Below are 27,016 nucleotides of genomic sequence, written 5' to 3'. Positions count from 1 at the left end.
AGCTTTATAATTAATGAACTTTGCCAAACCTCCATTTGTACTCATCCCATGATATAAATGCAAATCCATGAGCACCAACTTGGCTTATGCCTTTGTTTAATTAATGTCAAAATATGTCTAATTTCTATCCAATCTTATCCTAAAGAGATTTAAACTATTCACGTTTCCCAATTATTCATTAGATCCCCATTTTGTCCCTGATCTGCCATTGCAGGAATAAATTTGAAGGGATTTCCAGAATGGTCAATAAATTAAGCTAACTCCAACTCTGAAATCTTACATTTACTTTGAATAAATTCAGACTCTAGGCTAGAATTTGTATTCAGTTTGTAATTAAGTCATTAAAGAAAATTTTCTTTAAATTTAATCTCCAACCAGGTAGCATGCATGTTTGTTCAATACACAATTTATCAGCTACAAAAAGAGAATAAACCCTTTCAATAAGAGTCATCAATAACATTTTCAGTTGTAACATTACTAAACGTAAATAAAAATACCTGTAAGAATAGAATTTCATGAATTCAGCCCTGGTCAATTCCTAAGTTGTAGCATGTGACATTCTATGACAGGTTTAAATATGGGACGATTTACTTCCAACGTCCATCTTTTCACTGCTATATGTCATCTGATCATCAGACTTGAGCAGTAGCTTTATGCTCGTTTCTGTATCATGGAATAGTAAAAACTGTTCATTTTAACATGTTTTGGAGAAATTATTGAATTTGAGAGAGTTTGAGTTTTCCTGAAAAATGACACTTTTCTCAAAGGTTCTTGTTCTCCACTTGTCTGACCATTCACTTAAATACCAATGTAAAGAGGTGCAACGTTTTATATTGTATGAAGAAAGAATGCCGATTTGTTTCTTTGGCAATGGTCTCTGATTTTTGGAGGTTGTTTGGAGATTACACCTGTTACATGATCGACAGTTCAATGCCTGTTTTTGTAAAAGCTGTCAGAATCAAAGAAATTTGCAGATGTTGTTGAATCGTCCCAAAATGATGAGACATTGTTGGGCATTCAGTAGAGGATCATTGCTTACTAATGGGCCCCATCAAACAGCCCACTTCATTTTGGAAAATCTCTTAATTGCCACTGGAGTGATTCATGTTAGAACTGCCCAAGGCAATCAATCACTGCTCTTACTGGACATCAAGCCTCAAACTGTGACAGTGATTGAAAACTTAGCCAGAGATGAATTTAAAGATGAGTCTTTGAGGAACAAGTAGATGGAAGGTTCTAGAGACAATCAGTAATTTCAGAAGGAGATTTGATTTCCTCTCAAAAGAGAAAACCTTGCAAAGCTGCAAAGAGAGAGGGGATAATAGGACCCACTGCTTTGTTCTACTGAGACTGTTATAGACAGTGTTGGACTCAGTAGCCTCCCTCTGTATCATAATACCTTTATAACTGAGAAAATTGCAGTGCATAAGGCATGGACAGTTAGCGTTGGGGAAAAGTGAAAGTGAAGCCTGTCAAGAGCCAAAGTCAGGAAGAGAATCAGTTATAGACATAGGGCAAAATGGGGAGGGGATGATCAGTGAAGGAATTTGGGAGAAAAAGAGAATTTTTAAAATTTGAGTTGCTGTGGAGTTAGGAACTGAAAGGATTGAATGAATGGCACTTGATCAAGAATGGGATAAGGACAGCAGAGGTTTGGATCAGTTGAGGATGACAGAGAATGACAGGTTGGCCAGGAAAACATTGAAGACTCGAGATAATATAAATTATGGTTTGAGCAGCAGATGGCTTAAATAAAGAGCAGAGATGGGAAACATTTCTCATCTGGAATTGGTTATGATGGAGAGGATGGAGTTGAGCAGAATGTGAAGATTGCATCTTGTGTGGCTGAACCTTCGGTTGCCCTCGACAATAAGGGATCTTCTAGAATTGCTGCAGTCATTGGAACATCAGGATACCCGCATATTGGGAAGAGAACTTGAGGATTTTAACCCAGAAACAGTGAAGGAATGTCAATACAGTTCCAAGTCTGTGAGATTTTGAGGGGAACTTGCAGGTGGTGCTCCTGTTATCCTTGGCCTTTTGAGTGGAAGAGTCCATGGATTTGGAAGGTCCTGCCTGTTATGCCTAGCTGGGTTAACGTGATAGAAATCAAGTTCTGCTGGTCATGGCGCATACACAAAATTAACGATTTTATAAACAATGTAAGATTCCCCAATTTACCAATGCCTGGTCGAAACAAAACACAGGACAGATTTCTGTACTTTAAAAAAAGACTAATTATTGCAAATTAATAGATTGTAACTACAGATAAACAATTATGAATGGTCAATATATAACTGTACTAGTTAAAGCTTTAACCCACTTGGAAAAAACCCCTCTACATCCATGTACAAGCACAAGAGAAACATGGGTGTTATGAGTGGAGGAAAGACTGAGAAGGACTAGTGGTTGGCCAAGATGATCCTTTTGCAGAACAGAATGCTGTTTCTATATTGTTATTTTTCCGAACGCTTTTATTTGATTGCAGCAGGCAGAAGGTGACTAGTTTACACTTTAAAAAGTCTCAGCTTACAGCAATTAATATGAGGAAGTAAACTGGCTGTCTTCAGGTTTGAGGTGCTTTTTATTGCAGAACTGAAACACAGTTCCTCCACTTCCTGAAATCCATTTCATTCTGGCCAAACGTTGAGACCCCAAACTGTTCACCTACTCCGGAGCAAATCATGCAGTTGTTAGCAGGCAGGAGTCCTTTATCCTCAATAACTGGTGACCAGTACACAGACTAATTTTCCATTTTTTGCCAATCAAATCTCCATACGTACATATACCCCTGGTGTTAGCTGTTCCATACATGAGTGTTCCCCATTGCTTGAAACGACATCTGTGCAAAGGACACTTGCAATGGGTGTCAGATAACTTACTTTTGTAAAGTGCAGTGATCCTTCAGCAATCTTTACCTTTCAAAGCAACCTTTTTTCACATTTCAGTCTAGAATCAAAAATTCATAAAAATGGCGATGTGCTCTTTACACTGGCAAAGGGGCCTTGTTGAGTGACTGCAGTGCATCCTTTCAAAGGTACAAACTGCTGCCGCTGTGTATTGATGGTTAAGGATGAAATGTTGAAGGTGGTGGTTATGGCGTCAATCAACCAACCTGCTTTGGCCTGGATGGTGTCAAGCTTCAAGTGCTGTTGAGACTTGTGCTTTTGGTGCTGGTAGACATGCAGTGGGAAGACCGGAGATGAGTTACTTATTGCAGAATTCTCAGTTTCTGACCTATCCTTGTAACTGCAATAAGTATATGGATTATAAGGTTTATATGGTTTATTTTCTGAATAATAATGACCCACAGGATGCTGATGCTGATGTTGATGGATTCAGTGACAGTAATAACATTGAGCATCAAGGGGTAACATTTAGATTCTCCTGTATTGGGGATGGTTATTGCTTGCCACTTGTGTGGCATGCATCTTACTTGCTTTTTGGCCACCCAAACCCTCTGTATCTGAGCAATTGCAAGCGGTGCTGAACACAATGCAATCATGAGTGAACATCCCCAACTATAACCTCTATGATGGAAGGAAGGTAATTGAGGAAGCAGCTGAAGATGATGTTCTAAGGACACCCGCCCGGGTGACTCCTGTAGTCATGTCCTGGCCAAAACAATTGATCTGTAACAACAAGAACCATCTTCTGTTGTGCTTTTGCTCAGTCTGTTTCATTTATTTGCTCTGTTGAATTATGCCTTTATGTCGAGGATAGCCACAGTAACCTCATCTATGAAGTTCTTCTATCCATGTTTAGATGGAGGCTGTAGTGAGATAAGGAGCACAGTGGCCTAATGGCATCCAAACTGAGTGTCGGTGACTAGTTTATTCCTTTACCAGTGTCACTTGTTAGCATTGCCAGTGATTCCCTCCATCATTTTGCTGATGATTGTGCCTTCATTGCCCAGTCCTTTTGAGTATAGAAGTTGGGAATTCATGTTGAGGTTATGCAGGACATTGGTGAGGCCTCTTCTGCAATGTGGTGTCCATTTCTCGTCACCCAGTCATAGGAACGATGTCATTAAGCTGGAGAGGGTTTAGAAGCGATTTACCAGGACTTTCCCAGGTATGGGAGGATTAAGTTAAAGAGAAAAGCTGGATAGGCTGGGACTGTTTTTGTTGGAGTTTAGGAAGTTGAAATGCAACCTTATAGAAGGTTACAAAATAGTGAGGGGTATAGATAGAGTTAATGGCAGTTATCTATTCTCTCGAATGGGGTATTTCAAGACTAGGGATCAAATTTTTAAGGTGAGAGGAGAGAGATTTTAAAAAAGACACGAGGGGCAATTTTTGTTTTTACACAGGGTGGTTCGCATGTGGAATGAACTTCTGAGGAAGCGATGGATGCAGTACAATTACTTCTAAAAGACACTTGGATACGTACATGAATAGGAAAGATTTGGAGGAATAAGGGCCAGGGGCAGTCAGGTGGGAGTGGTTTAGTTTGGGATTAAATTTGGCACGGACTGGTTGGACCAAAGGGTCTGATTCAATGCTGTATGACTTTGAAGGAATATTAAATAGTCAGTTTGGATTTGTTTGACTTTTTGTCCACAGGGATGCAATGCACAGTGCCAATGACTTACTGCCGTGGAACAGATTGGTTCGCAGCTCAGCTTGTTCTGAAGTACATGTCTGCAGTGCTGTTACATTTTGTTTCTTATATCCAGAGGTGCTATCTGACCTGCTGGGGAATAACCAGCATTTTTCAGTTTTTATTTTAGATAACCAGCATTCTTAGTGTTTTATTTATGTATTATTGTGCTTTGGTTGTAACAATTAAATCTTCCATTTTATGAAGTGATTACCTGAGTTGAAACATACATGGACAACTTAAGATTTCCAGAAAATCAGCTTTGTACACAGTATTAATGAGATGAGAGCAGTTGTGAAATAGTGAAACAGATTGTTTGTTTTACTTATTGATTTCACTCAACACTGAGTACAGGTGGTCACAGACCTATTCTACCATTTTAGATCAATTATGTTTAAGCATAGGAAGATAATCTGATTGACAGTGAGCTGGAAAATGGATAAACTGAAGAAAAGACTTCAGCCGTGAGGCTGGCATGAAAATGTATCTCGGAGTGAATCGGTTTTATAACTTTCTTGTGGCATTGAATTCTAAACCATGCATATTAAACTAATTTCACTTCAGCACTGAATTTAAAAAGTTCTAATTCCAATTTCCATTCCAAGTTCTGAAGTTGTTTTTCTGTAGCTCGACAGGAATCCAAAGGTTGGTCTCCTAACGTGCCTCAATTTACCGAGACTGTTGACCATTTGACTGTCAACTGAGCTGCCAGGATTCCTTTAAATCATTTCAGTCTGCTTTGTGTGTACAAAAGGACAAACTAGTGAAAATCTGAATTGGTAGCAGAAAATACTGGAAAAAGAACTTGACAGGAGTAACCAGAGTACTATCTAGAATTTGCTAGAATATCTAGATGAACCTGCATTGTTTGGAGCAACGCTATCAACTACAGTATGGAGATCCTTTGGTTGAGGAAACTGGAAAACATGTTGGAGGTATCTCTGTGAAAGGTGGCACAGTGGAACTCATCTCACAGACTGAGGAATTGGGAGAGTGGAATGAAGTCCTTGTAGAAAGCTGGGTACAAGGAACTGTTGTCAAGGTAGCTGGAAGGCAGTGGGTTTGTAGTGGATGTTGGCAGAGAGCCTGTTACCAGAAATGAAAGCAGTGAAGACCAGGAAGAGAATTGGAGAGTTAAAGATGGAACACATGAAGGTGAGTGAAGGATGGAAATTGGAGCAAAACTGATTAATTTTTCTAATTTTGCAAGGGAGGAGAAAGGTTTGTCAAGGATGTTATTGATGTAATGAAGAATGAGTTGTGAGAGAGGATCCCAAGTAAGACTCAACCAAGAAATGTTCCACAAATCCATTTGGGTACCAGTAGCCACAAATTTGACTTGGGGAAAACTGAGACAGATTAAAGGAAAAGTTTTGAAGAGTGAGAATGAGATCAGCCAGGCAAAGGAGATTGTTGGTGGATGGGGACTAAGGGAGAAGTGGAGAAACATCAGACTACACTGATGTGGGGTGAGTGCGAAGAGGGATTGCACATTCCTGATAACGAAGAGCTGGATGGAGGCAAGAATTTGAAATGTAGAGCCTACATAAAACACCTGAAGAATCTCGATTGTGAATGGGAAGAGACCGAACAAGGGGAGATAAAATGGCTGTGATAGGAAGAAATAAGTTCAGTTGTGTTTGGAACAGGCTGAAACAATGGGTCAGCCAGACTAGTCTTGATTTGGAGAGAAGGTAAAAAGCAGGTTGATATTAATGATTTTTGTGAACTCGGATTTTGCCAGCTGTCACTCTGAGATTCAAATCCATGTCGTCAGAATAATAACTTGAAGTTCTTGGTCAATAACGTTGCCTCAAGGCATCAATTTCAAAGAACAAAGAAAATTACAGCACAGGAACAAGCCCTTCAGCCTTCCAAGCCTGCGCCAATCCAGATCCTCTGTCTAAACCTGTCACCTATTTTCCAAGGATCTGTATCCCTCTGTCCCCTGCTCGCTCATATTCTATTGCAGAATAGAATTTAAATATCTTCAAAAAATTTCACAAATAGAATTCTCAGGCATTTTATGGACTATCAGTGTCAGAAGAGAAGAGGACAACCACAGAAAATATCTGAATATTATTTCCACACCTGCAAGATAATAGCCTGGGAGTAGTGTCTCAGTTGTTTGGTACACTTGCCTTTTTTGGTCAGTCCATTGAGTGTAAGATTTGAGAGGTCATGCTGTGGCTTTACAGGACGTTGATTAGGCCACTTTTGGAATACTGTGTGCAATACTGTCCAGCTGTTGGAAGGATGTTGTGAAACTTGAAAGGGCTCAAAACAGATTTACCACGATGTTGCCAGCACTGGAGGGTTTGAGCTATAGGGAGAGGTTGAATAAGCTGGGCTATTTTCCTTGGAGTGTCAGAGGCTGAGGAGTGACTGTATCGAAGTTTATAAAATCATGAGGAGCATGGATAAGGTGAATAGACAAGGTCTTTTCCCAGGGTGGGAGAGCCCAAAACTAGAGAGCTTATGTTTCAGGTGACAAGGGAAAGATTTAAAAGGGACCAAAGGGGTATTTTTTCTATGCAGAGGGTGATGCGTATATGGAATGAGCTGCCAGAGGAAGTGGTGAAGGTTGGTACAAGTATGACATTTAAAAGATGCCTGGATGGGTATATGTATAGGAGGAGTTTAAAGGGCTATGAGCCAAATGCTGGCAAATAGGACTAGATTTATCTAGGATATCTGGTCAGTTTGTACGAGTTAGACCGAAAGATCTGTTTCAGTGCTATATATTTCTGTAACTCTATAGATCTATAAAAGCAAGACTGGAAAATTCTGTTGATTAATTTAGTTAGTGTAGAAATATTAATAGATTTCAATTCTCAAGTTGAAATCTAAAATAATTCAATTTGACATTCTGGTCTGATTTGAACATTTTGATCAGGTTTTGAAATAAACTGGGCAAAGACAAATATTTTATCCAGTGTTAATATATACACGTGTAATTAACATTTCTTTGTTCACTTATATTAACTTGAAATGTTTTATCTGCTTCAGGCCTTTTTCAAACAGAATAACGTGCCTCAAGAAAGTCGATTTAATTTAAAGAAGAATGTGGAAGAAGAATACAGAAAATGGAAATCAATGACCAATGAGAATGATATCATCACGCACTTCTCCATGCAAGGATCTCCACCGCTGTTCCTTTGTCTGCTATGGAAAATGTTATTAGAGACTGATCACATTAATCAGATTGGCTACAGGTCAAGATCATCATAAAATAAATAAATTTCTGTGAATTTAGAGACACGATATTAAAAATTAACAGAACTACCTGTGTATTTAAACAATGCCATAGAATCCATACAGTCCCTGCAGTGTGAAAGCAGGCCATTAGGCTCATCGAGTCCAACCGCCCCTCCGAAGAGCATCCCACCCAGACCCACCCCCTTGCCCTATCCCTGTAACTCTGCTTTTCTCCTAGCAAATCCACCTAGCCTGCGTATCCCTATACAGCATATATGTGATTGGCTTCCATATCATTTAATTGAGTAAACAAAGCAAATTATATTCCTGCCACCATCCCTTGACCCCTCCCATCCTTAAACCATTGCCAGATAGCATTTTCTTAATTAAAAGAATGTCTTCATTCCTAAGACTTCAATAGTGTTAAACTTTGCGCTAACTTCATAAGTTGTAAGTTTTTAATGGTCATCTAAATGGTTGTTATATTTTTGATTTCCTTCCTACCGGAAAGGTGTCTCGCCTCTCCCGTATTGAAAAGTAGTCATATACAAACGCACAACCACTGTTGTCTGACCCACTGTGTTTAAGCATTATACGTGTTCCTTGCAATTTTTTATGCACAAAACTTGATTTGCATTTTTGAAGCAATAGTTAACATATCTGAAAGAATTGAAGGTAAAGCCTGTACTGTGGCAAACAAATGTAGTTGTCATACTTGTCATGCCACAGCTGTGTAGTGGGCTGAAGCTACTAATGGAATAAGAACTAAGATCAAATTTTTGCTTTCTACTGGGTGTCTTTTCTAATCTGAAATATATAGCCAGGAAGCGTAGAATTGATTTTGGAAGCCAGACATCACAAAATGTATCAAATATTGTAGAATTGCATGGGCAGGGAATTGACAACAAGTTTCTAATTTGTTCTTGATTTAAAAACAAGATGATTTAAGGAAGAGGATAAAACGATGAAAAGATGAGAACTGAATCCAATAGAAATATTCCGTTTGTGAACAAGAGTAGAAAATAATGGTTTTGTAGGTTTTCAGCTTTTGTGTGTTTGGTGATTTGGTACAGTCACTGACTTTAGTTGTAAGTGGCTTGCTATTCCGCCAACACAAAATTATGAAATGATTGGCTGAATAATGTCTCTATTATTGAGATCAATTTTGGCATCATTCAGATGCTAAACATAGGTAGTTCCCGTGCTAGTCAATTTTAAATATTTTCAAGAAGTCCTCCTGTTGTCTCTTGTGAATCGGGAAGATCAAAAGCGGGGTAGGGAAAAATGAAAACTGAAATAAAAGGAGGCACCTTCCTAAAATATCTCTGCTTATAAGGTGCACGATTGTCTTAGATGGGGTTTTGTATTCAACATTACAAGTAGCAATACCAGAATTCATATTTCTCATGCCAAGTCACAATTGCACTTTCCCCCAAGTAAAAATGCTGCAGCTCCCAAACTGGGACAGGAAGTTGGTGTCATCAACACCATTGATGTGCACATGGAATTAGAAGTTGATGCCCATTCTGCCCATAGGCTCATGCATTGTATGCCCGATTGGAGGAGTACAGAGTTGTGGAATGGTTTTAGTTGTGGAGGTCATTACAGATGCAGGTGTGAAGCCATGGAAGCCCATGATTATTAAATTCAGGGGATGACTGTTTACCTCGTGTAATCTCTACCTCCGTCTGACTACTGTCATTCTTTCTCTCTAATGCTTATAATGTCACACTCTGAGGCGTACTGCTGAAGACAGAAGCAGGCACTTAGTGAGAGAATGGAATGTTGGGGTCTAAGGAGCTGCATGTGGATAAGGTGCAGATAGGGACAGAGTGACTGGTGAGCAGCAATGCTTCTCCATTACATATTCTATCTCAGTCTAAACTATGGATTGCTTGGCTCTCTTCAGTCATGGATGCACTGCATTTTGTTTAATATTTGTTTTGACATCTGAATGATATTGGTTCAGTCGCCATTTATTTTCCATCTCTAAATGCCTTGGAGAATATGATAACGAACTGCCATCTTGAACTGCTGCAGTCGTTGGGATGTAATGACACCCACTGTGCTGTTAGGAAGAGCCTTACAGGATTTTGCTCTAACAGAAATGAAGGAATGTTGAGTAGGGTTCCAAGTCATGATGATTAAAAGACACTCTAAGTACATGAAAAGGAACGCTTTGGAGGGATATGGGCAGGAGCAGGGAGATGGGACTGGTTTTGTTTTTGGGATTATTTTTGGCAAGGACTGGTTGGACCAGAGGGTCTGTTTCTGTGCTCTATGACTGACTAATCCAAGAGAAAGATGTCATTACAGCCTAAGAAGTTTATCTAAGCAGCAGATCATATAAAAATTTATAAAGTAGAATGTAAAAAAGGAGAGAATGTCTGACATTAAAATGAACATGAATTATGACCTGTTGTCCTTGAGACTGTAATCACACTTCACTCGAAGACTGCAATTAATTTCATTATTCAGTAATATAGGAGATAGATCTGACTTTGCTGTATATAAGGTAATGAGATTCTGTTTCTAACAATTAATGATTTTCAACTGATTAAATTTTTTTTTCTACTTTTATTGCGGTGAAGAAATTAAACTTGAATTTTAATGTGATTATATAATGTTTATATGAATGGAAGTATGTTTGCTTGTTGAAAAATATTCAAACAAAGTAAATACTCATTATGTTAAATGCCAATCTCTCTAAATGCTAGCATTTCATGTGTTCTTTTATTATTATGTTTAGATCTAGATTACTATTTTCTGTAAATTGTCTTTTTAAATGAAATTTAAATTATTCTCTTGACTGCAGAGTGTTGGAGAGAATAGGAGCTAGAGCTTTGGTAGCTCATGTTCGAACATTTGCTGACTTCCTAGTCTATGAGTTCTCAACTTCTGCTGGAGGACAACAGTTGAATAAATGCATCGAGATCCTCAATGACATGGTGTGGAAATATAATATAGTCACTTTGGACAGATTGATATTATGCCTTGTAAGTGAAGTTCACTGTTACTCTCTTAAGGTTATTTAAAATATTAGAGCAGTAACCGAGTTTTAAATGTATCTTCAATTATGTTTTACTTGATTCTCCCTTCCCTTTCAAAGTAAAATATAATTGGCCCAGACTTTTGCAGTCAACAGAGACATTTACTGTTGAGTTTGAAGAAACCTGCTCCAAAGATCTCCAGTGTAAATTTCTGTTCTTTTGTTAGTTTTTTTTAAATCTACCAAACCGAAGGCTCTGCAGGTGTATAGCAGCAATGTTGCCAGGAAGCAGGGTATGCAGCCAATTAATTTGAAATGTCCTCTCAAACCAGTGGATCCTTCACATTTTAATTTTCAACTAATTGCACAAATAGTTATGCACATCAGTTGCGAATGGTCAAAACATGGAACTTTTCATTACAACATTGAATTTACTTTTCAGGATTGGTAAGGGCATTAAGCAGTAATTATGGAGTTTGTATTCCAATTTAAAAAAAAACCTAGTTGTACCTTATTTAACAGCATGCAACTTTTTCATAGGTCTTTACAGTAACAATGTTGGCATGATATTACTGGTTTTTAATCAATTTGCTGCTTAGGGATCACACTCTGGATTCTGGGTTTGGTTTGAAGTCCCTCAGAGGTGTACCGTCTGAGGTGGAATCACTGGCAGCAACTTGCAGACTTCTGGGTTTTCCCCTGTGTGTATGGAGTTGTAACAGTTTCATTCAGAATGTTGATAGCAAATACTGACAGTATTACTACAAATATTATAGCAAAAGCCAATCTGCAGTAATCTGGGGCATTGTGAAGAATAAAGGTGTGAAGTAGCAAGCCCCTGTATTTGTACATAATCTATCCCACCTTCCGTCGTCACCACCAGCTCATGTATGTTATACAGAAATTTCTGTGATGTTAGTAGTAACCTTCTACAAAAACTTTGGATTTTATTTTTAATTATAGGCTTTGCGAAGTCATGAAGGAAATGAGGCCCAAGTCTGTTACTTCATTATTCAGCTTCTGCTGTTAAAGCCGAATGATTTTAGGAACCGAGTGAGTGATTTTGTAAAGGAAAATTCCCCAGAGCATTGGCTACAAAACGACTGGCATACAAAACACATGAACTATCACAAGGTGAGTGGGTGACACCCGTCATCTTTCATGTCAAATGTAACACAAAGTATTAATGCAAGATTTGATGGTTTAAGTTTATGTCAGTAGCAGAGGTTCCGTAGTCATTTTCAGTTCCTTTTTGAGCGTAGTTTTCTGTGTTTTGTCAGTCATGTTTCTCATTGAGCATTTGTATAGACAAAATCTCATAGTCATGGTGTACTCAGTGCAGCAATTTTGAAGCTAGTGTCTGAAATTAACATTTTACTTTCTAAAAGCTTGTGTTATGGCAGGCTGGAGAAGTGTACTGTTGCTCTTGTCCGTCTACTCCACAGGCCACAACAAAAAAAAATGATCCAGGCATAGAGATGACCAATTCAACACCTTAATTATGTTTGGTTATACACAAAAAGGTCAATCAACCAGGTTTCTTAATAAACACAATTACAGGTTTGTTATCAAAACAAAATGTATTCAATAAAGGGGCAATAATTGGTTAATGTACCCAGTCTTTAATGTAGAAGGACTCTCCCTCTCTTAAGGAAAAGAGAAGTAAATTATTTTCTGCAAAGACTGGCTTTCAGCAAACAGAACACTTTGGCCAATCAGTTATTTTTGAAAGCAAAGGAATAAAGTGTAGTGTTCTGAAGTTTATTGCTCTGATGATCGCACGGCCAGAACCAGTCACCAATCTCACACTCAATTTAGCTGGCTCTTTCCTTTCTTCTGGGCAATTGTAGATGGACAGCAGATGCTGGCCTAGCCAGCAACTCCTACGTCTCATAAATAAATGTTAAAAATTAACTAATCCCAACAGCTAAATGATTTGGATCTCTACTTAGGATAAAAAGTTTGACACCTTGTTCCCTACACTCTATCTGGCAGCTACACACTGTTAAATTGCCCCTCCAAAATGAATCTTAAGTCACAGCTTTCCTTGTAAAAATGATTTTTTTCGTGATAATGCTCTTACCTAGTTGATATACGATTGCAACATGGACTACACTATGCTGCTGCTAGTGCTCACCTAAAGAAGCCTGTTTCGGTAAGCAGAATGCTATCGTTGTGTTAATTCTTAAGTGAAACATCTAAAAATATTTCAACTTGGAACGCTACCCCAAGGAACTCCTGGAACAATTCCCTTACCCTGAGGTGAATGGCCTCCAACAGCTGCAGCCATCTTCCTTTGCACTAGGCAGAACTCAAGCCAGTGGAGGCACATCTCCATCCCTCATGTTCCCACTGAGGTCTTGAGTCAAGTAGTCACAGATTGATAATTGATGAACAGGTTATTGGTGACCTAAGTGTTGCTTGATAGTACTGTTGATGACACTTTATGCTGTCAGTTTAAGCTCTCATCATAATCTGTCTAATGTTTTAACCGTGTACTCGTTCAGTTGTATAAGGTGAGCATTATTATTGCAGTTTTCTTTCTTCATTCTAATTTAGATGAGGATTTCCTGCATCATCACTTTCCAATCCATTTAAATTTCATTTATTTTAGAATTCAGCATTTCCATTTTCTTGCTGATCCGAAACAGCTTAATGTTCACTGAAAGTCATCTACACACAACCTGTGGAGCAAATGTCATAGCAAATATTAATAATTTTATAATTATAAGAAATGTTTTGTCATCAGCGCCATGTCAATTGTAGATAGCATTGCTCAGCAAATTGTGACTCCAGTTTTGAGAAATGGTCCATAACTTTGCCATTTGATCTAAAACTTTCTTTGTGACAAAACTCTTCAAATAGAAGGAAACTTATTGTAATTTTGACATGACCAAAATCAGACTTTGTAAGTTGTACAATAATCATCCATTGTGACTCAGTCGGTAATTCTAGATGTCAAATGTGGTGTTTAATTCACTTTCTCATTTGCAACCTTCAGAGTTTTAATGACTGAACTTGGTTTAACCTTTTTCAGTTGAGTTATCATGTGTTTTTTCTGTCTGTTCTCCTGTCCTACCTCCATGACTACTAAGCAAAGTATATTGTTTGTAGAGTTTGCAAGTGAAGAAAGTCAGCTTTAATGGAATGTTGTGAACAAATTTTATTTGCCTTCAGAGTTTCAGAGGACATTTGATTTGATTTATTGTAGCCACATATACCTAGGCACAGTGAAAAGCTTTGTTTTGCGAGCAGTACAGGCAGATCACAGCAAACAAGGCTATGGATATCATAGGGTGCTTCCATGAGGCACACAGGTTACAACAGCATAGGAGGTACGCAAAGCAAGATCAACATTATTTGAAGTTAGAGAGTCGATTTCAGCAGTCTAATAACAGCAGGAAAGAAGCTGTTCTTTGAAGTCCCTGTATCTTCTGTGTGATGGAAGAGGCTGTAAGAGAGCATTACCAGGTTGCGAGGGGTCTTTTAGGTTGGCAGCCTTTTCACAGCAATGGGAAGCGTAAATGGAGTCCATGGATTGCTTCCGTGATGGTCTGGGCTGTGCACACAACTTTCTGTAGTTTCTTAGTATCCTGGGCAGAGCAGTTGCCATCATAGAATAACATATAATCTCTACAGTGTGGAAATAGACCCTTCGGGCCCGACAAGTCCACACTGACTCTGCGCACCCCATCCAGACCCATCCCCTTATAACCCACCTAATCTACACATCCCTCAACACTATGGGCAATTTTTCATGGTCGATCCACCTTGCCATTTTGGACCATGGGGGAAACCGGAGCATCTGGAGGAAACCCACGCAGATGCTGGGAGAATGTGCAAACTCCACACAGATAGTTTCCCAGGGTGGAATTGAACCTGGATCCCTGGCGCTGTGAACACACTCAGATAGTGTGCTTTTTATGGTACATCTGTAAATATTTGTGAGGGACATGTCAAAATTCCTAAGCAGCCTGAAGAAGAAGGTGTTGTGCCCTCTTCACTGTCACATCTACATTGGAAGTCAGGGACAGATTGTCAGTTATCGTCATTTCTAAGAACTTGACCCTCTCAACTCTGTCCACCTCAGCTCTGTTGATGTAGATAGGTGCATGTCCTCCTTATATCTTGAAGTCAGTGATCAATTTGGTTGTTTACTGACATTGAGAGAGGTTTTCATCTTTGCACCATGACATCAAGCCCTTTATCTCCTTCCTGTATTATAACTCATTGTTTGATATCCGTCCTACCAACGTGGTATCAATCATCAGTAAACTCTCAGATGTTTGTTTAGGATTTGGCTACACAGTTGTTGGTGTACAGGGAGTACAGTAGGGGACTGAGAATGCATCCTTGGGAGGCTTCTGCGATATCATGGCGGAGGTGCAGTTGGCTATCGCTGATAGTGGCCCATGAGTCAAGAAGCTGAGGATCGATCCAGTTACAGCAGGCAGAGCTGAGACCTCGGTCTCAGAGTTTTGAAATTGGTAAAGATTATGTTGTTTCTATTGTGTTATTTCTATTGTAAAAGGGACCCACTATATATTTATTATAATTTAAAACAACATACCGCAGGAAGTTGTACTTTGTGGCCAGAATTTACAAAATGATCAAGATGGAGCTCTTGAATTGAACTAATGCACTTCAGGTAGTCTGCAGTTTGGTAATTCCATTCTTTGTATTTAACAACATTAAGACCCTTCAATTCATTACAGATCTTTTGCAGTTTTTGGTTTGCTGTACAGAGAAAAGTGTTATTTGTTAACAGCAAGTAGTGCAGAAACTATGAAGTTGTCATTGAATGTAAAAGTGAAATATTTTTACATAACTGCTAAGTTGGCAATATTCACTGAGACTAGTTCTGTTCGTGAAGCTTCATGCCCTGATGCTAACCAGGGAACCATTGTATGCACACTGAGCAGATGCAGTTTTTCACATATGAGGATGCAACTTTAGAATCAAGTGTAGAAAGGCAGGAAAAATGTGTTTGGGACACAAATTTGACATGGAAATCGTCCATTAGGAAGTGGATATGTCATTATAATGTTGTTACAAACAGAACCTCTGCCTTATTTGTTGTCTTTCTAATTAATCTAATATTTTTAGCATCTTTATCATGTAGAATGAATTATGATGGCCTTCAGACTTATTTTATATTTTGTGTAGTGACTGTTTAATGAACCCCCAATATTTTAAGTTGAAAGCTTTGCTCTGATGTTAACAATCATTGTTAAAGGACTGTAAAATTTTCATATAAATTGTTGTACTTGAAAATGAAATTCTGCTGTTAGTTTGCATTGAAAAAGATCGGATTAAAAGTGCAGAAATGGTCAGAACTGCAGATGCTGGAGAATCTGAGATAACAAGGCAGAGAGTTGGATGAACACAGCAGGCCAAGCAGCATCATAGGAGCTTTCCTGCTCCTATGATGCTGCTTGGCCTGCTGTGCTCATTCATCCAGCTCTACACCTTGTTATCTTGGATTAAAAATCCAAAACAGTTGAAAGAATGTTACTTAGGAATGGGATTCATTTTAATATCTCTCATCTGAAGGCCTTGTATTTGCTGTCTCTTTCAGAAATACCCTGAAAAGCTGTATTTTGAAGGCCTGGCTGAACAGGTTAATCCCCCCGTGCAGATTCAGCCTCAATATCTACCTATTTATTTCGGAAATGTCTGCCTTCGGTTTTTGCCAGTTTTCGATATTGTAATCCACAGATTTTTAGAATTACTGCCAGTTTCAAAATCTTTGGAAACACTTCTTGATCACCTAGGAGGCCTGTATAAGTTTCATGGTAGGTTTCATGTCCTTCAAGTTATCTAATAGTTCTTTGTTTCTCTTCTTTGTACATTAACCAGGTGGTTGTTTTTCTTATTTTTGGTTTAATTCTTCTTTTTTAAATTTCACTCCTGTTTCTTTGCAAGACCAGTGATCTGATATGTTTTACTAAACATCAAATTTGCTAATCATATCTATTGTCGCATGTATTTCATTACAAAATACAGTGATAAGTGTTGTACGATGTCGCCATTCTCCAGCACCATCTTAAAACACAGGGAAAGAAATCAAAACATAGAACAGAAAAGCAGAAAAATAAAGAAATAGTGTTCAATGTTAGAGTCACCCTTGTTATGTGCTCCGCCACGGGCCTGCCGGCCAGCCACAAGTCCCCTTCACTGTGCTGCCATCGCTGGAACAAGACTTGCACTCTTTAGCGCCATCTCGCTTCGACTAACAACCCCGCCACAATGCATCCTTGCTGGACCTTGCCAATATAGCTGCCTGTAATGCTGCTAGGTGCCACGCCACCCTAAACTTGACTCTGCCACTGCCATCCATCCATTTCAGGCCCAGGCATGAGTCAACACTAGGAGTGCCTTGTTGATGCCGAACCCCTGGTCTCACTTTGAGTCTGCACTCAGCCTATCTTCAATGTTTTGTGAGATGAAATTTTTAAGCTTGTACACCAGCAGCAAGACAATCTCACGGACGGTTGTATTTGTAGCACCTGTGATGTTCTCCTAAGATACTGATGTGTATGAGACATGACCTGTGGGGTGTAAAGAGGGTCTATCAACTATCATGATAGAAGCAACGTTTTTATAGTATCTTTGTGTTGAATGTTTTACATGTGTATAGAGTGTCGGGAGGAAAGCATCTATGAAATGCAACACCAAAGTACGGGAAAGATCAGGAATTGTGTAAATGGAGATCAGACCATAAGAGGTTTTCGTTGGGTAGCTTGTTAGGCTTAGAAGTGCGCCTGCTCCCCGTTAGCTGCAAACTATGCTGCAGAAAAGCTTATTAATCCAGTCACTTTTGCATCTTTTACCTGCCTGGTTTCTCCAAACCAAGAATAACTGACATTAAAAAATGGAAAACCCATCGAAATGAAGGTCAAGTTACCTTTTGAGGGCTGTATGGTCACTTGCCCATCACAGTTTAGTCCTGAAGTAGGATCAGTTTGAAACTTTTAAAAAATTTTACCTTTTCACCCGATCAAAACCTACATGTTTTGGGGTTTAAGATTTTCTCTCCCAGTGATAATGTACAGAAATATGTTTTGTACTGTGGATTATGGTTTAGAATGAATCACCTGGAAGAATGGTGGAAACAGATTCCCAGCATTAACTTTCAAAAGGGAAGTTTGAAGAATGCATAAAATCCGTGAACAACAAGCTTCTTAATACTTCATCAGTCGAATACCATCAAACTCATGAAGGATCTGATTATGAATGTGTTGAGGCTTCATGGAAGAGAGGGCTAAGGCCTTAGATTTCTGCGTCAAGCAGCGTCTTTGAAAGGTGCAAAAAGATCATTGAAAAATGTAAAGTAACAATGTAATTTTGCACACACTACAGTGATCTGGAAGTTTTCAAAACCCAATTTAGGACAACTTTCAAAATGAATAATATGAGAAACTGCCTTCATTAAAGAGACAAGACTATATTCACAGATGTGTATGTATTCTGCAGTCTGGAGTTGATTTTCTCTTGAAGAATGAAATTGGCTTTATAGAATATAAAATGTTTTACAGAAGGAAACCCATTGATCCTTCATGTCTGTGTCTCCTGTTTGAAAGAGATTAATCACTCTTATTATTTCTCTTCAGCTGTGTAACTTTCTTTATCATTTCTTATCTAATTTTCAGTTGAAAGTTGTTAAATTCTGCTTTTATCATTTCTATATTGAGCATTCAAATCACAACTATATAAGCATTTTTTTCTCATGCTATCCCTGATTTTTTTTTTGGCCAATCATCTCAAATTTGTGTCCCCTAGTTAGTCACCCTTCTGCCACTGCAGTGTCTTTTTTTAATCTATTCTGTATGTACCCTTTGTGATTTTGAACACCTCTATCAATTCTCCCATTAACTTTTTTTTCTATATGGAGCACAGTGCCAGCTTCCATAGTGTGTCTTCATAACAAGTCTTTGGACACATTTAATTACATTCTGGATTTTGGAGAGAGTTTGTAGTCTTTCTTCACCTGTTTTTTTGCTTGAAGTGAACTAAAACGCAGAATCTCGAACATATTCAACTGTATTTTTGCTTCTACTGTAGACCGGCCTGTGACCTACCTATACAATACACTTCATTACTATGAGGGACATCTGCGAGATCGCACAAATCTCAAACGCAAGCTTGTTCATGCAGTCATTGGCTCTTTAAAAGATAACCGACCACAAGGCTGGTGTTTAAGTGAAACTTATCTGAAATCTGCCATGAATGCACGAGAAGACAATCCGTGGGTTCCTGATGACACATACTACTGCAAGTTAATTGGTCGATTAGTGGAGAATATCCTTCCTCTGTGCTAATTAGTTTGTGTGCAGCAAGTGTATATTGTAAAAGTCCTCCCATGCTTAATGTAATTTTATTCAGAGGATACACATGTAACAGCTAGAAAATGCCTTTTGAAGTAAACAAATTGACTGCAAGTTTGTTAATGTAATCTTGAATTTTCTTCCAGAGTTTGAAAGGCTTTGATGATTCTCATGTAAATCTTTAATTACTATCAATGTGAAGTTGTTCATTGCTGTGTGCAGAATTTTTGGAAACAGTGTCCAAGTGTATGTGGAAAGGCAGGTTGCCAGAGGGTTGCAAACAGTTTTCAGAGAGACAATGATAGGGTATGGGAGTTGGAAAATGGAGAATAATACAAAGTTTCTTATTTTGAAAGAAAGAATAAAAGAAGAAAACTGTGGAAAGCTGTAGCACAAAGGGATTTGGGGCTGCTTCTGCACAAAACACAAAGTTAGCACACAGGTGCAGCTGGTAATCACGACAGCTAAGAGAAAGTTGGCCCTTGTTGTAAGAGGGTTGGAGTGTAGAAGTTGGAGTAGTGAAGTCTTACTGCAACTGTACATGATGCTGGAGAGACCATATCTGGAGTACTGTGAGCAGTTTTGTCCCCTTATTCAAGAAATGATGTTATTTAATGGAGGCAGTTCTAGGTTCACTAAGGCGGAAGAATTTATTTTCTAAAGATTTGAGTGTCTTTGGAACTCCTTACCACAAAGAGCTGTGGGGACCGAGTCCTTGTGTATATTTAAGGCAAAGCTAGATTTTTGATTGATAGGGTAATAAAGCATTATAGAGAAAGGCCAGGAAAGTGGATGTGAGAAGTGTCCTTTTGAATGGCAGAGTACGCTTCAGGTTCCAAATACCATACTCCTGTTCCTATTTTTTATGGTCTTATTTAGTAAAAGCAAATGGGCACTGACTGTTTCAGTGGCTATAATGTTTTATTTGTAGTTAATGCCATTATTACTAAGTCGGTCTAATTACAATTCTCTCTTGTTCAATTCCTATTTGTTCCACTTTTAAGATAGAAATCATAAATAAGAATGAAAATATAGTTTATTTTGCTGAGTTTTAGGTATTCTGGTGCCAATAATTTAAATGGAGCTTGAGCCAAGAAAACACTTGTTTTAATTTGTAAGTATTAGCAACATTAGAGGAACTATTTCTAAATGTTGTACAATTGATTCATTTGAATAACTTCTTTCAGCATACTAAGCGAGGTATGGTTATGCTTGATCTGTATTTCTTCTACATGTGAAAATCTTTAATTGCTGTTACACCTTCAGTCATATTTCCCTTAATCAGTGTACCACCTATGGCAGGTAAATCACCTGGTCCATTTCCAAACTGCGACTGGAGATTCAATGAATTTCCCAACCCAGCAGCACATGCCCTTCATGTAACTTGTGTGGAACTTATGGCATTATCTGTTCCAGGGAAAGAAGTTGGAAATGCACTTCTTAATGTTGTGCTTAAGAGGTAACTTTATTTAGAAATTATCTTTCTTCACTTCAGGCAGCATTGGGTTTTAAAGAGCAGGTTATTGTTAAATGTGAATTGTATTTACATAATGCAAGAGCAAAGTACTTGGCTAGAATCTGATTTGCTTGAATTCCATGATGATTATGAGTTTCAGGCTTTCACCTTTTTTGAAGAATACTGTTGAGCATGTTTCTTTCAGAAGATAAAAATGACCATTGGTTATTCAGGTTTGGATTTTGTATTTGTTGCATGTGTATTTTGGTCTCTGTTTAAGAATAGTCAGTAATTCTGTAGCAGAGGTAACAAGATGTAGAGCTGGATAACCTCAGCAATTCAAGCAGCATCATAGGATCAGGCCCGAAACGTCAGCCTTCCTGATCCTATGATGCTGCTTGGCCTGCTGTGTTCATCCAGCTCTACACCTTGTTATATTGGATTCTCCAGCATCTGCAGTTCCTATTATCTCTGAGTAATTCTGTAGCCCTTTTTTTTTAAAAGGAGATGTCAGTATGGAAAAGGGTGCCTGTGGGTGGTGATGGTGATGGGAGTTTTTGAAGAAGCAGAATATTATTAGGGAACGCAGTAGGTACTAAGGGGCTTAGCTTGCTTTCAGTTTAAAAAGATCAAAATTGTTTATTTTTACTTTAAGGGGAAAGACCCAAAGTTTAGAAGCCTTCTAGTTTCAGCTTGCTTCCATTCAGTTCAGATTGTGGTGGAAATTGGATGTATGAAAAAGTTTCTTGTGTAGAAAAGAGAAAGTTTAGAACTGTTAGGAAATAAGTTACCTCAGTGTAAGAGTTTTAGTTTGAAAGTTGCAGACTGGAAGTGTTCGATTTAGCAAGGGTTGTTTGAAGTTGTGGAAGCCTAAGCTCAGTTGTGTGACTAATCAAGCAAGAAGCTACCAAACTCTGAAGACTCAGAAATGGAAAAAAAAAGTTAAAGCAACCCTAATAACGGTAGAGATGCAAAATCTGTCTGGTTATGTGCTTTGAAATTTTTAATTTTATCATATGTCAAGCTAGTTTATTTTGTGTAATGAACTTATTATCAAACATCTAATGTTGTGAATTAGATTTCATGTTGTCAAGTTTAGAATAAAGCAAACTAAACTATCAAACCAGCTTTCAGCCTGTGAGATCTGACTTGTCTAGAGATTGCATTAGCTGGAATCATAACACAATACATCTACTAACATTGGTGATGAGGGAAATTTTGTTAATGTTTCAAGTTGATGTGTTTTCATGATCAGTTGTTCTGATGGCAAGTTGTCTGCTTGAAATATTATCTCTCATTCAGTCTCTACATTTGCTGCCAAATCTGTTGAATATTTTATGCATTTTCTGTTTGTACTAAAAATGTTTTCATCAGCAGTATTTTGCTTTTGTGCTATTATTTTGTCATTTGCTTCTGTGCTATTTTTCTTCCAGTCAGCCTTTGGTACCAAGAGAAAACATTACTGCCTGGATGAATGCAATTGGACTTGTAATAACTGCATTGCCTGTAAGTTTTTTTTAATTTGGTAAGAAATTGATTAAGTACTAATAGTTGATGCGAATGAAGCTTTTGTGGAGCTTGAATTCAGGTTTAATTTATAATCCCAAGTAAATGTTTTAATTAAAAAGAATTTAGTATGAAGTCTTCAAAGTTAATCTGGGGTTAAGCTTTACTCTGAGAAGCCATTAGCTTTCCAATGACGTGATAATGGTGATGATGGCTGTTGCTAGAAATTTTGAGTAGATTATTATTCTCAGTCACCTCCTGTGGTCGCCACCACAGATGTCAGTGTGGTTTGCTCCATGTAATATTAAATGATCGAGTTTGCTCAGCGTAGCAAAAGCTACAGGTCTTAGCATCAAGTAATATGATGGAAATATGGTCAGTGTAAAGTAACATTATAAGTTAGAGGTAGTGAAAAGCTGACATAAAAAAGATGAAGTGTTAACAATAAAAAATTGTGGGACTTCCTTTCTCACGTGAGCGATTTTTCCAACATAGTAAGTCAAAGACATTCTATAGTACTAGTCCCAGAAAGCAGCCATTTCAGCCTGTTTTACTTTCCACTGTAAACTGAAAACAAAACTGCAGCTACTTTAGTGGTTAAAAATGATCTTGTTGTTTTGGCAACAAGTTTGCACAGAAAGTCGAGAACGGTTATGCATGAGAAAGCTGTACTTCATTCCATTGCAAAGCTGTACTTCATTCCATTGCATTTAATATCTGAAATATATTAAGCTTTGCTTGACAGCAAGTCCAGTGAAATGGAGGACTTCTCAAGTTAATTTTTAAAGCATTGTGCTTGTTGTATTACATTGAACATTAGTATTTATATCAATGCATTCAATGTCAGGGATTCCTTTATTTAGATATAAATACTAAATTACAACTTAAAACTTGAATTTAAAAATTCTGTTTACCATTTTCTTTAACCTCACTTTCATTTATAGTTTCTCATACCTGTTTTGGCACCTAGCCTCTGTTTATACGAAGCAAGCACTCTAGCATAAAGGAAGTTTGGCTGGGAAAGAGTTAATTCCACATCAAGTGTATGTTCACTCCTGGCCTGATGAACGAACATTCATCTGGATGTTGAGTAATAGCAGGAATATTGTTTTAACAATCTGGAGTATGGAGTTTACCTAAGCCTTTTTTTTTGGCCTTTATTTGGCCTTTACTTTTCAGCCCCTGTAAAAGATGAAGCCTGGTGGTGTAATCCATTGTAAATATTTTCAGATCTGTGGAAGGACAAGCTGCCCAGACCTACTCCTCCTTGAAAATAACCAATATGCTCACCAAGTAGTACAGGCTGTTGTCTGACACGTTCAAAGCTAGGTGATTGCTCACTGTCCAGTATATTTTGACAATATCTGCATTAGAGGTCATCTTTGAATTGCTTGCCATAAAATTATTAGAACTTTTCAGGCATTTCAATTGTTTCTTTTCTTCACTCTCAGTGCAAAATACATCCGAAAAGTAAAAATTACCATTGGGACATTTTTTTTGCTATAAAAATCATTGGGATTTTATATTCTAGGTGGAGTGCCTTCACTTCCATCTTGTGGCACCTTCAGTAGGTATTTGGTGTTCCAGACAGCCCACTGAGATTTTTAAATGACCAAACTGATCAATAGTAAGGATCTGGCGTACTGAACAATGAAGTGAAATGTGTGGAGCTGTTAATGTTGGAGAGCCAACTGGGGCACTCCAGTGTCGATATCAGCTGAGGGGGCACAGCATCAGATTACATGCTTGCACATCTCCCAGTGTTTTAATGCTGCCAGTTTAAAAATGCAGCTTCATTAACACAGCCAATTTTGGCAGAAAACGTGGCAACTGAGACTAGTGAGTAACTTCTCAGCGCTTGAAACCAGATCACTTCAGGATAACTTGAATTCTATACACCACTGGATGGTTGCTACCTACTAATTGGGTACAATCAGCAATCTCGAGTATCATCAACAGTCTTCTTACGGTCAAAAATATAATAAAACAATAAAATGCTATAGAGTTTCATTGTAAATAATTCTTGTGTTAATAAACTTCAGTTTGGTGACATTCAACATGAGAAGTTAATGAGTTAGAGGGGAGTGCACAGGGTGGGTTATGCAGTCTTTGATAGTATGTACGAAAGAAGTTACAAGTGCAAACATTGTTATTAGAACAGCATTGTGCATGCCTTTATCATATCTTATAAATGGAGTCTCGATTTAACAAGATAAAATTTTTAAATCAAGCCAGTGTTTAGCCAGCAAGTAGTTTATATCAGCAGACATGAGGGTGACTGTGGACAGGCTTTAGCGCTCGGAAGCACTTGTGCAACAGAGTTACAGATTACCTCCAATTTCGGGAGGATGGGACATGGAAGACTGGCCACTAAGTATTAGACAGTCAAATCTAGAGATGACTTGTGCCTGTGAGGGTATCTTGATCAGGTGGATTGAGTTGGGATGGTGTCAAGTGATGTTATGGAGGAGGGAATAGGTGAGCATAATGGTAGCAAACATATATGGTCAGAAACCAATTTTTCGGTCAAATAATACAATGATTATGGACATTCTGATTTGTCATTTAAGTAAATTGAAAATGTGTTTGCTCCTAAATTTGGGATATAGAATTTGAAAACGTCTTCTAATTGTGGTTTTATTTGCAAAGTTTTCTTTTGTCCTTTGTTTGAAGGAACCCTACTGGATAGTGCTGAATGATCGCATTGTGAATGTCATCAACAGTGCAACATTGACCTCAGATACGGAATGGGTTGGATATCCATTTCAGCTATTTGATTTCACAGCTTGCCACCAGTCTTATTGTGAGATGTACTGTAGCTATGTTCTGGCCTTGGCACATGCCGTGTGGCACCATTCAAGTATTGGTCAACTTTCCCTCATCCCCAAGTAAGTATTCGGAGTCTTTCTAATTATCTCTACGGTTCTGGGTGTAATTTTACTTAATACTATGAGCTTGTAGCATTTTTGATGGATCAATGCTAACCATGTGCCCCTAAAGTTAAAGCATGTTCAAATACACAAGTACCTGACAGCTGTAGTGAGGAATTTTAAAGCAATTTGCTTTAGAACAACGGCCATTTCTTTAGACCTTTTCTACTAGAGCAACTTCAAAAGAAGTCCAGGGGTGATGTGAAAGTGGGAAGCGCATTGGCTCTGCTTAATGGGAAGCCAAGAGTCACTTGAAAGACTCTGCAAACTTTTAACAAAGAAGAAAGAAAATTACAGTGCAGGAACAGGCCCTTCAGCACTCCAAGCCTATAGTGACATAATGCCCATCACAATTAAAACCCCCTAACCTTCCAGTAATTGTATCCCTCTATCCCATTTAATGCAGCAGAGAGTCTGGGTTGAAAAGCTCATCAGTAATATTTGGATTCTAATACTGAGAACAGTTAGAGCTCTTGGAAGTATTGTAAACTGTGATGGGGTTAGTGTTGACCTTCAAAAAGCCTTGAACAAATTCATGAAATGGGTGGGCTACACAGATGGGATAGATCATGAGGATCTTTCCTCCATGGCAGACGTCTAAGACCAGAGAGCATAAGTTTAAGGTGAGGAGTAAGTGGTTCAGAAGAGATCTGAGGAAAGGAATTTTCACTCAGAGGGTGTTAGAAGTGTGGAATATGCTGCCTGAGAAGGCTGTGGAGGCAGGTACTCTTGCAACATTTAAGAAGCATTTGGGAGTGCACTTAAAATGTCAGGGCATAGTTGACTTTGAACAGAGTACAGGTACATTGGATTAGATTAGAATAAGTTTGGTGTTTGTTGCTCTTCAAACTGATGGGCCAAAGACCTGTTTTTCTGGTTTATAACAATGACAAATAACATTAAATTTAGTGCAAGGAATTGTGAAGTGATACATTTTGATGGAAAGCACGTGGAGAGACAGTATAAAACAAAGGTCTCAATTCTAAATAGGGTGCTGGAGTAGAATGATCTGCGCGTATATGAGAATGAATCTATGAAGGTGGCTTGACAAGCTGAGAGCACGGTTCATGAAGATTTTGGTATCCTATGGATTACTAAATGGGCATAAGAGAAGTTATGTTAAACTTCTCTGAAATGTGACATAGGCCTCAATTAGAGTTCTGTATCCAGTTCTGCACATGACACTGTAGAGGCACGAGCCATTCGAGTGAGTCCAAAAAGGATACGTGAGAATGAAGAGCTTCAGTTACATACATATATTGGAAATGTTGAGACTACTCTCCTAGGAGAAGAGAAGCCTGAGGGAGATTTGACAGAGGGGTCCAGACAGAGGAGATGGGAAAAATTCTTCCACATGCTTAACCAGACACACTGCTGGTTAGCAAGTAAGGTCAGTGGGTGGATGGAACTTAGGAGATGGCACCAGAGCACTGGATGACCTCTGGGTTTAGAGGGTAAAATGTGGGAGGATAGGCAGGAGTCAAGCCCAGAGGTAACATGGAAATAGGCAAGTATTTTCCACAAATGAGCTGAACCCAGGCTGGGTGATGTTAAGAAGGTAGAAATAGACAGTATGAATTGTGAATTTGTGGTTGTAAACTCAAGTTTTAAATCAGAACTGTAACTAACATTGAACATAGTTTAGTTCAACTCAGGTAGCTGCCAGTAAAAGGAATTTTGTTAATGACCAAGGCGCAAGATTTGCAGCAGGAGCACAGTGCAGTTTTGGTCTTCTCAATATCTAATTTAAATAAATATCTGTATACTGTCAGGGGAATGGAAAATTGAATGAATGATGTTTGAACTTGGTTCCACAGGCTGACTCCTATGCTGACTGACTCATTTCACTTAAATGGAATGTCCCTCTGCGTAGCAGCATGCTGCAACATTTTACCATTCAAGTAATAATCCTTTTTACTATTACTCCTACCAAAATGTATGACTTCACATTTATTTACATTGTATTCCATCTGCCAGACCTTTGCCCACTCACTCAATGTATCTGCGT

The 27,016-nt window shown here is 38.4% G+C and overlaps 1 protein-coding gene across 2 annotated transcripts in view; it reads left to right on the top strand.

The window, feature by feature from the left end:
• med23 (mediator complex subunit 23) overlaps positions 1-27,016 on the top strand; it is a 96,814-nt gene that overhangs the window by 49,654 nt on the left and 20,144 nt on the right. For both annotated transcript variants that reach the window (XM_059645408.1, XM_059645407.1), the window contains 8 exons: positions 7,612-7,817; positions 10,616-10,796; positions 11,753-11,923; positions 16,368-16,584; positions 18,854-19,090; positions 20,410-20,575; positions 22,006-22,078; positions 24,752-24,966. In XM_059645408.1, the coding sequence (XP_059501391.1) occupies positions 7,612-7,817; positions 10,616-10,796; positions 11,753-11,923; positions 16,368-16,584; positions 18,854-19,090; positions 20,410-20,575; positions 22,006-22,078; positions 24,752-24,966 (1,466 nt within the window). The remainder of the gene's footprint in view (positions 1-7,611; positions 7,818-10,615; positions 10,797-11,752; positions 11,924-16,367; positions 16,585-18,853; positions 19,091-20,409; positions 20,576-22,005; positions 22,079-24,751; positions 24,967-27,016) is intronic.

Source organism: Stegostoma tigrinum, chromosome 4 (assembly GCF_030684315.1).
Source record: "Stegostoma tigrinum isolate sSteTig4 chromosome 4, sSteTig4.hap1, whole genome shotgun sequence".
Taxonomy (NCBI): Eukaryota; Metazoa; Chordata; class Chondrichthyes; order Orectolobiformes; family Stegostomatidae; genus Stegostoma; species Stegostoma tigrinum.
The sequence above is the reverse complement of the archived record's forward strand: the minus strand, read 5'-3'. Positions and strand labels throughout refer to the sequence as shown.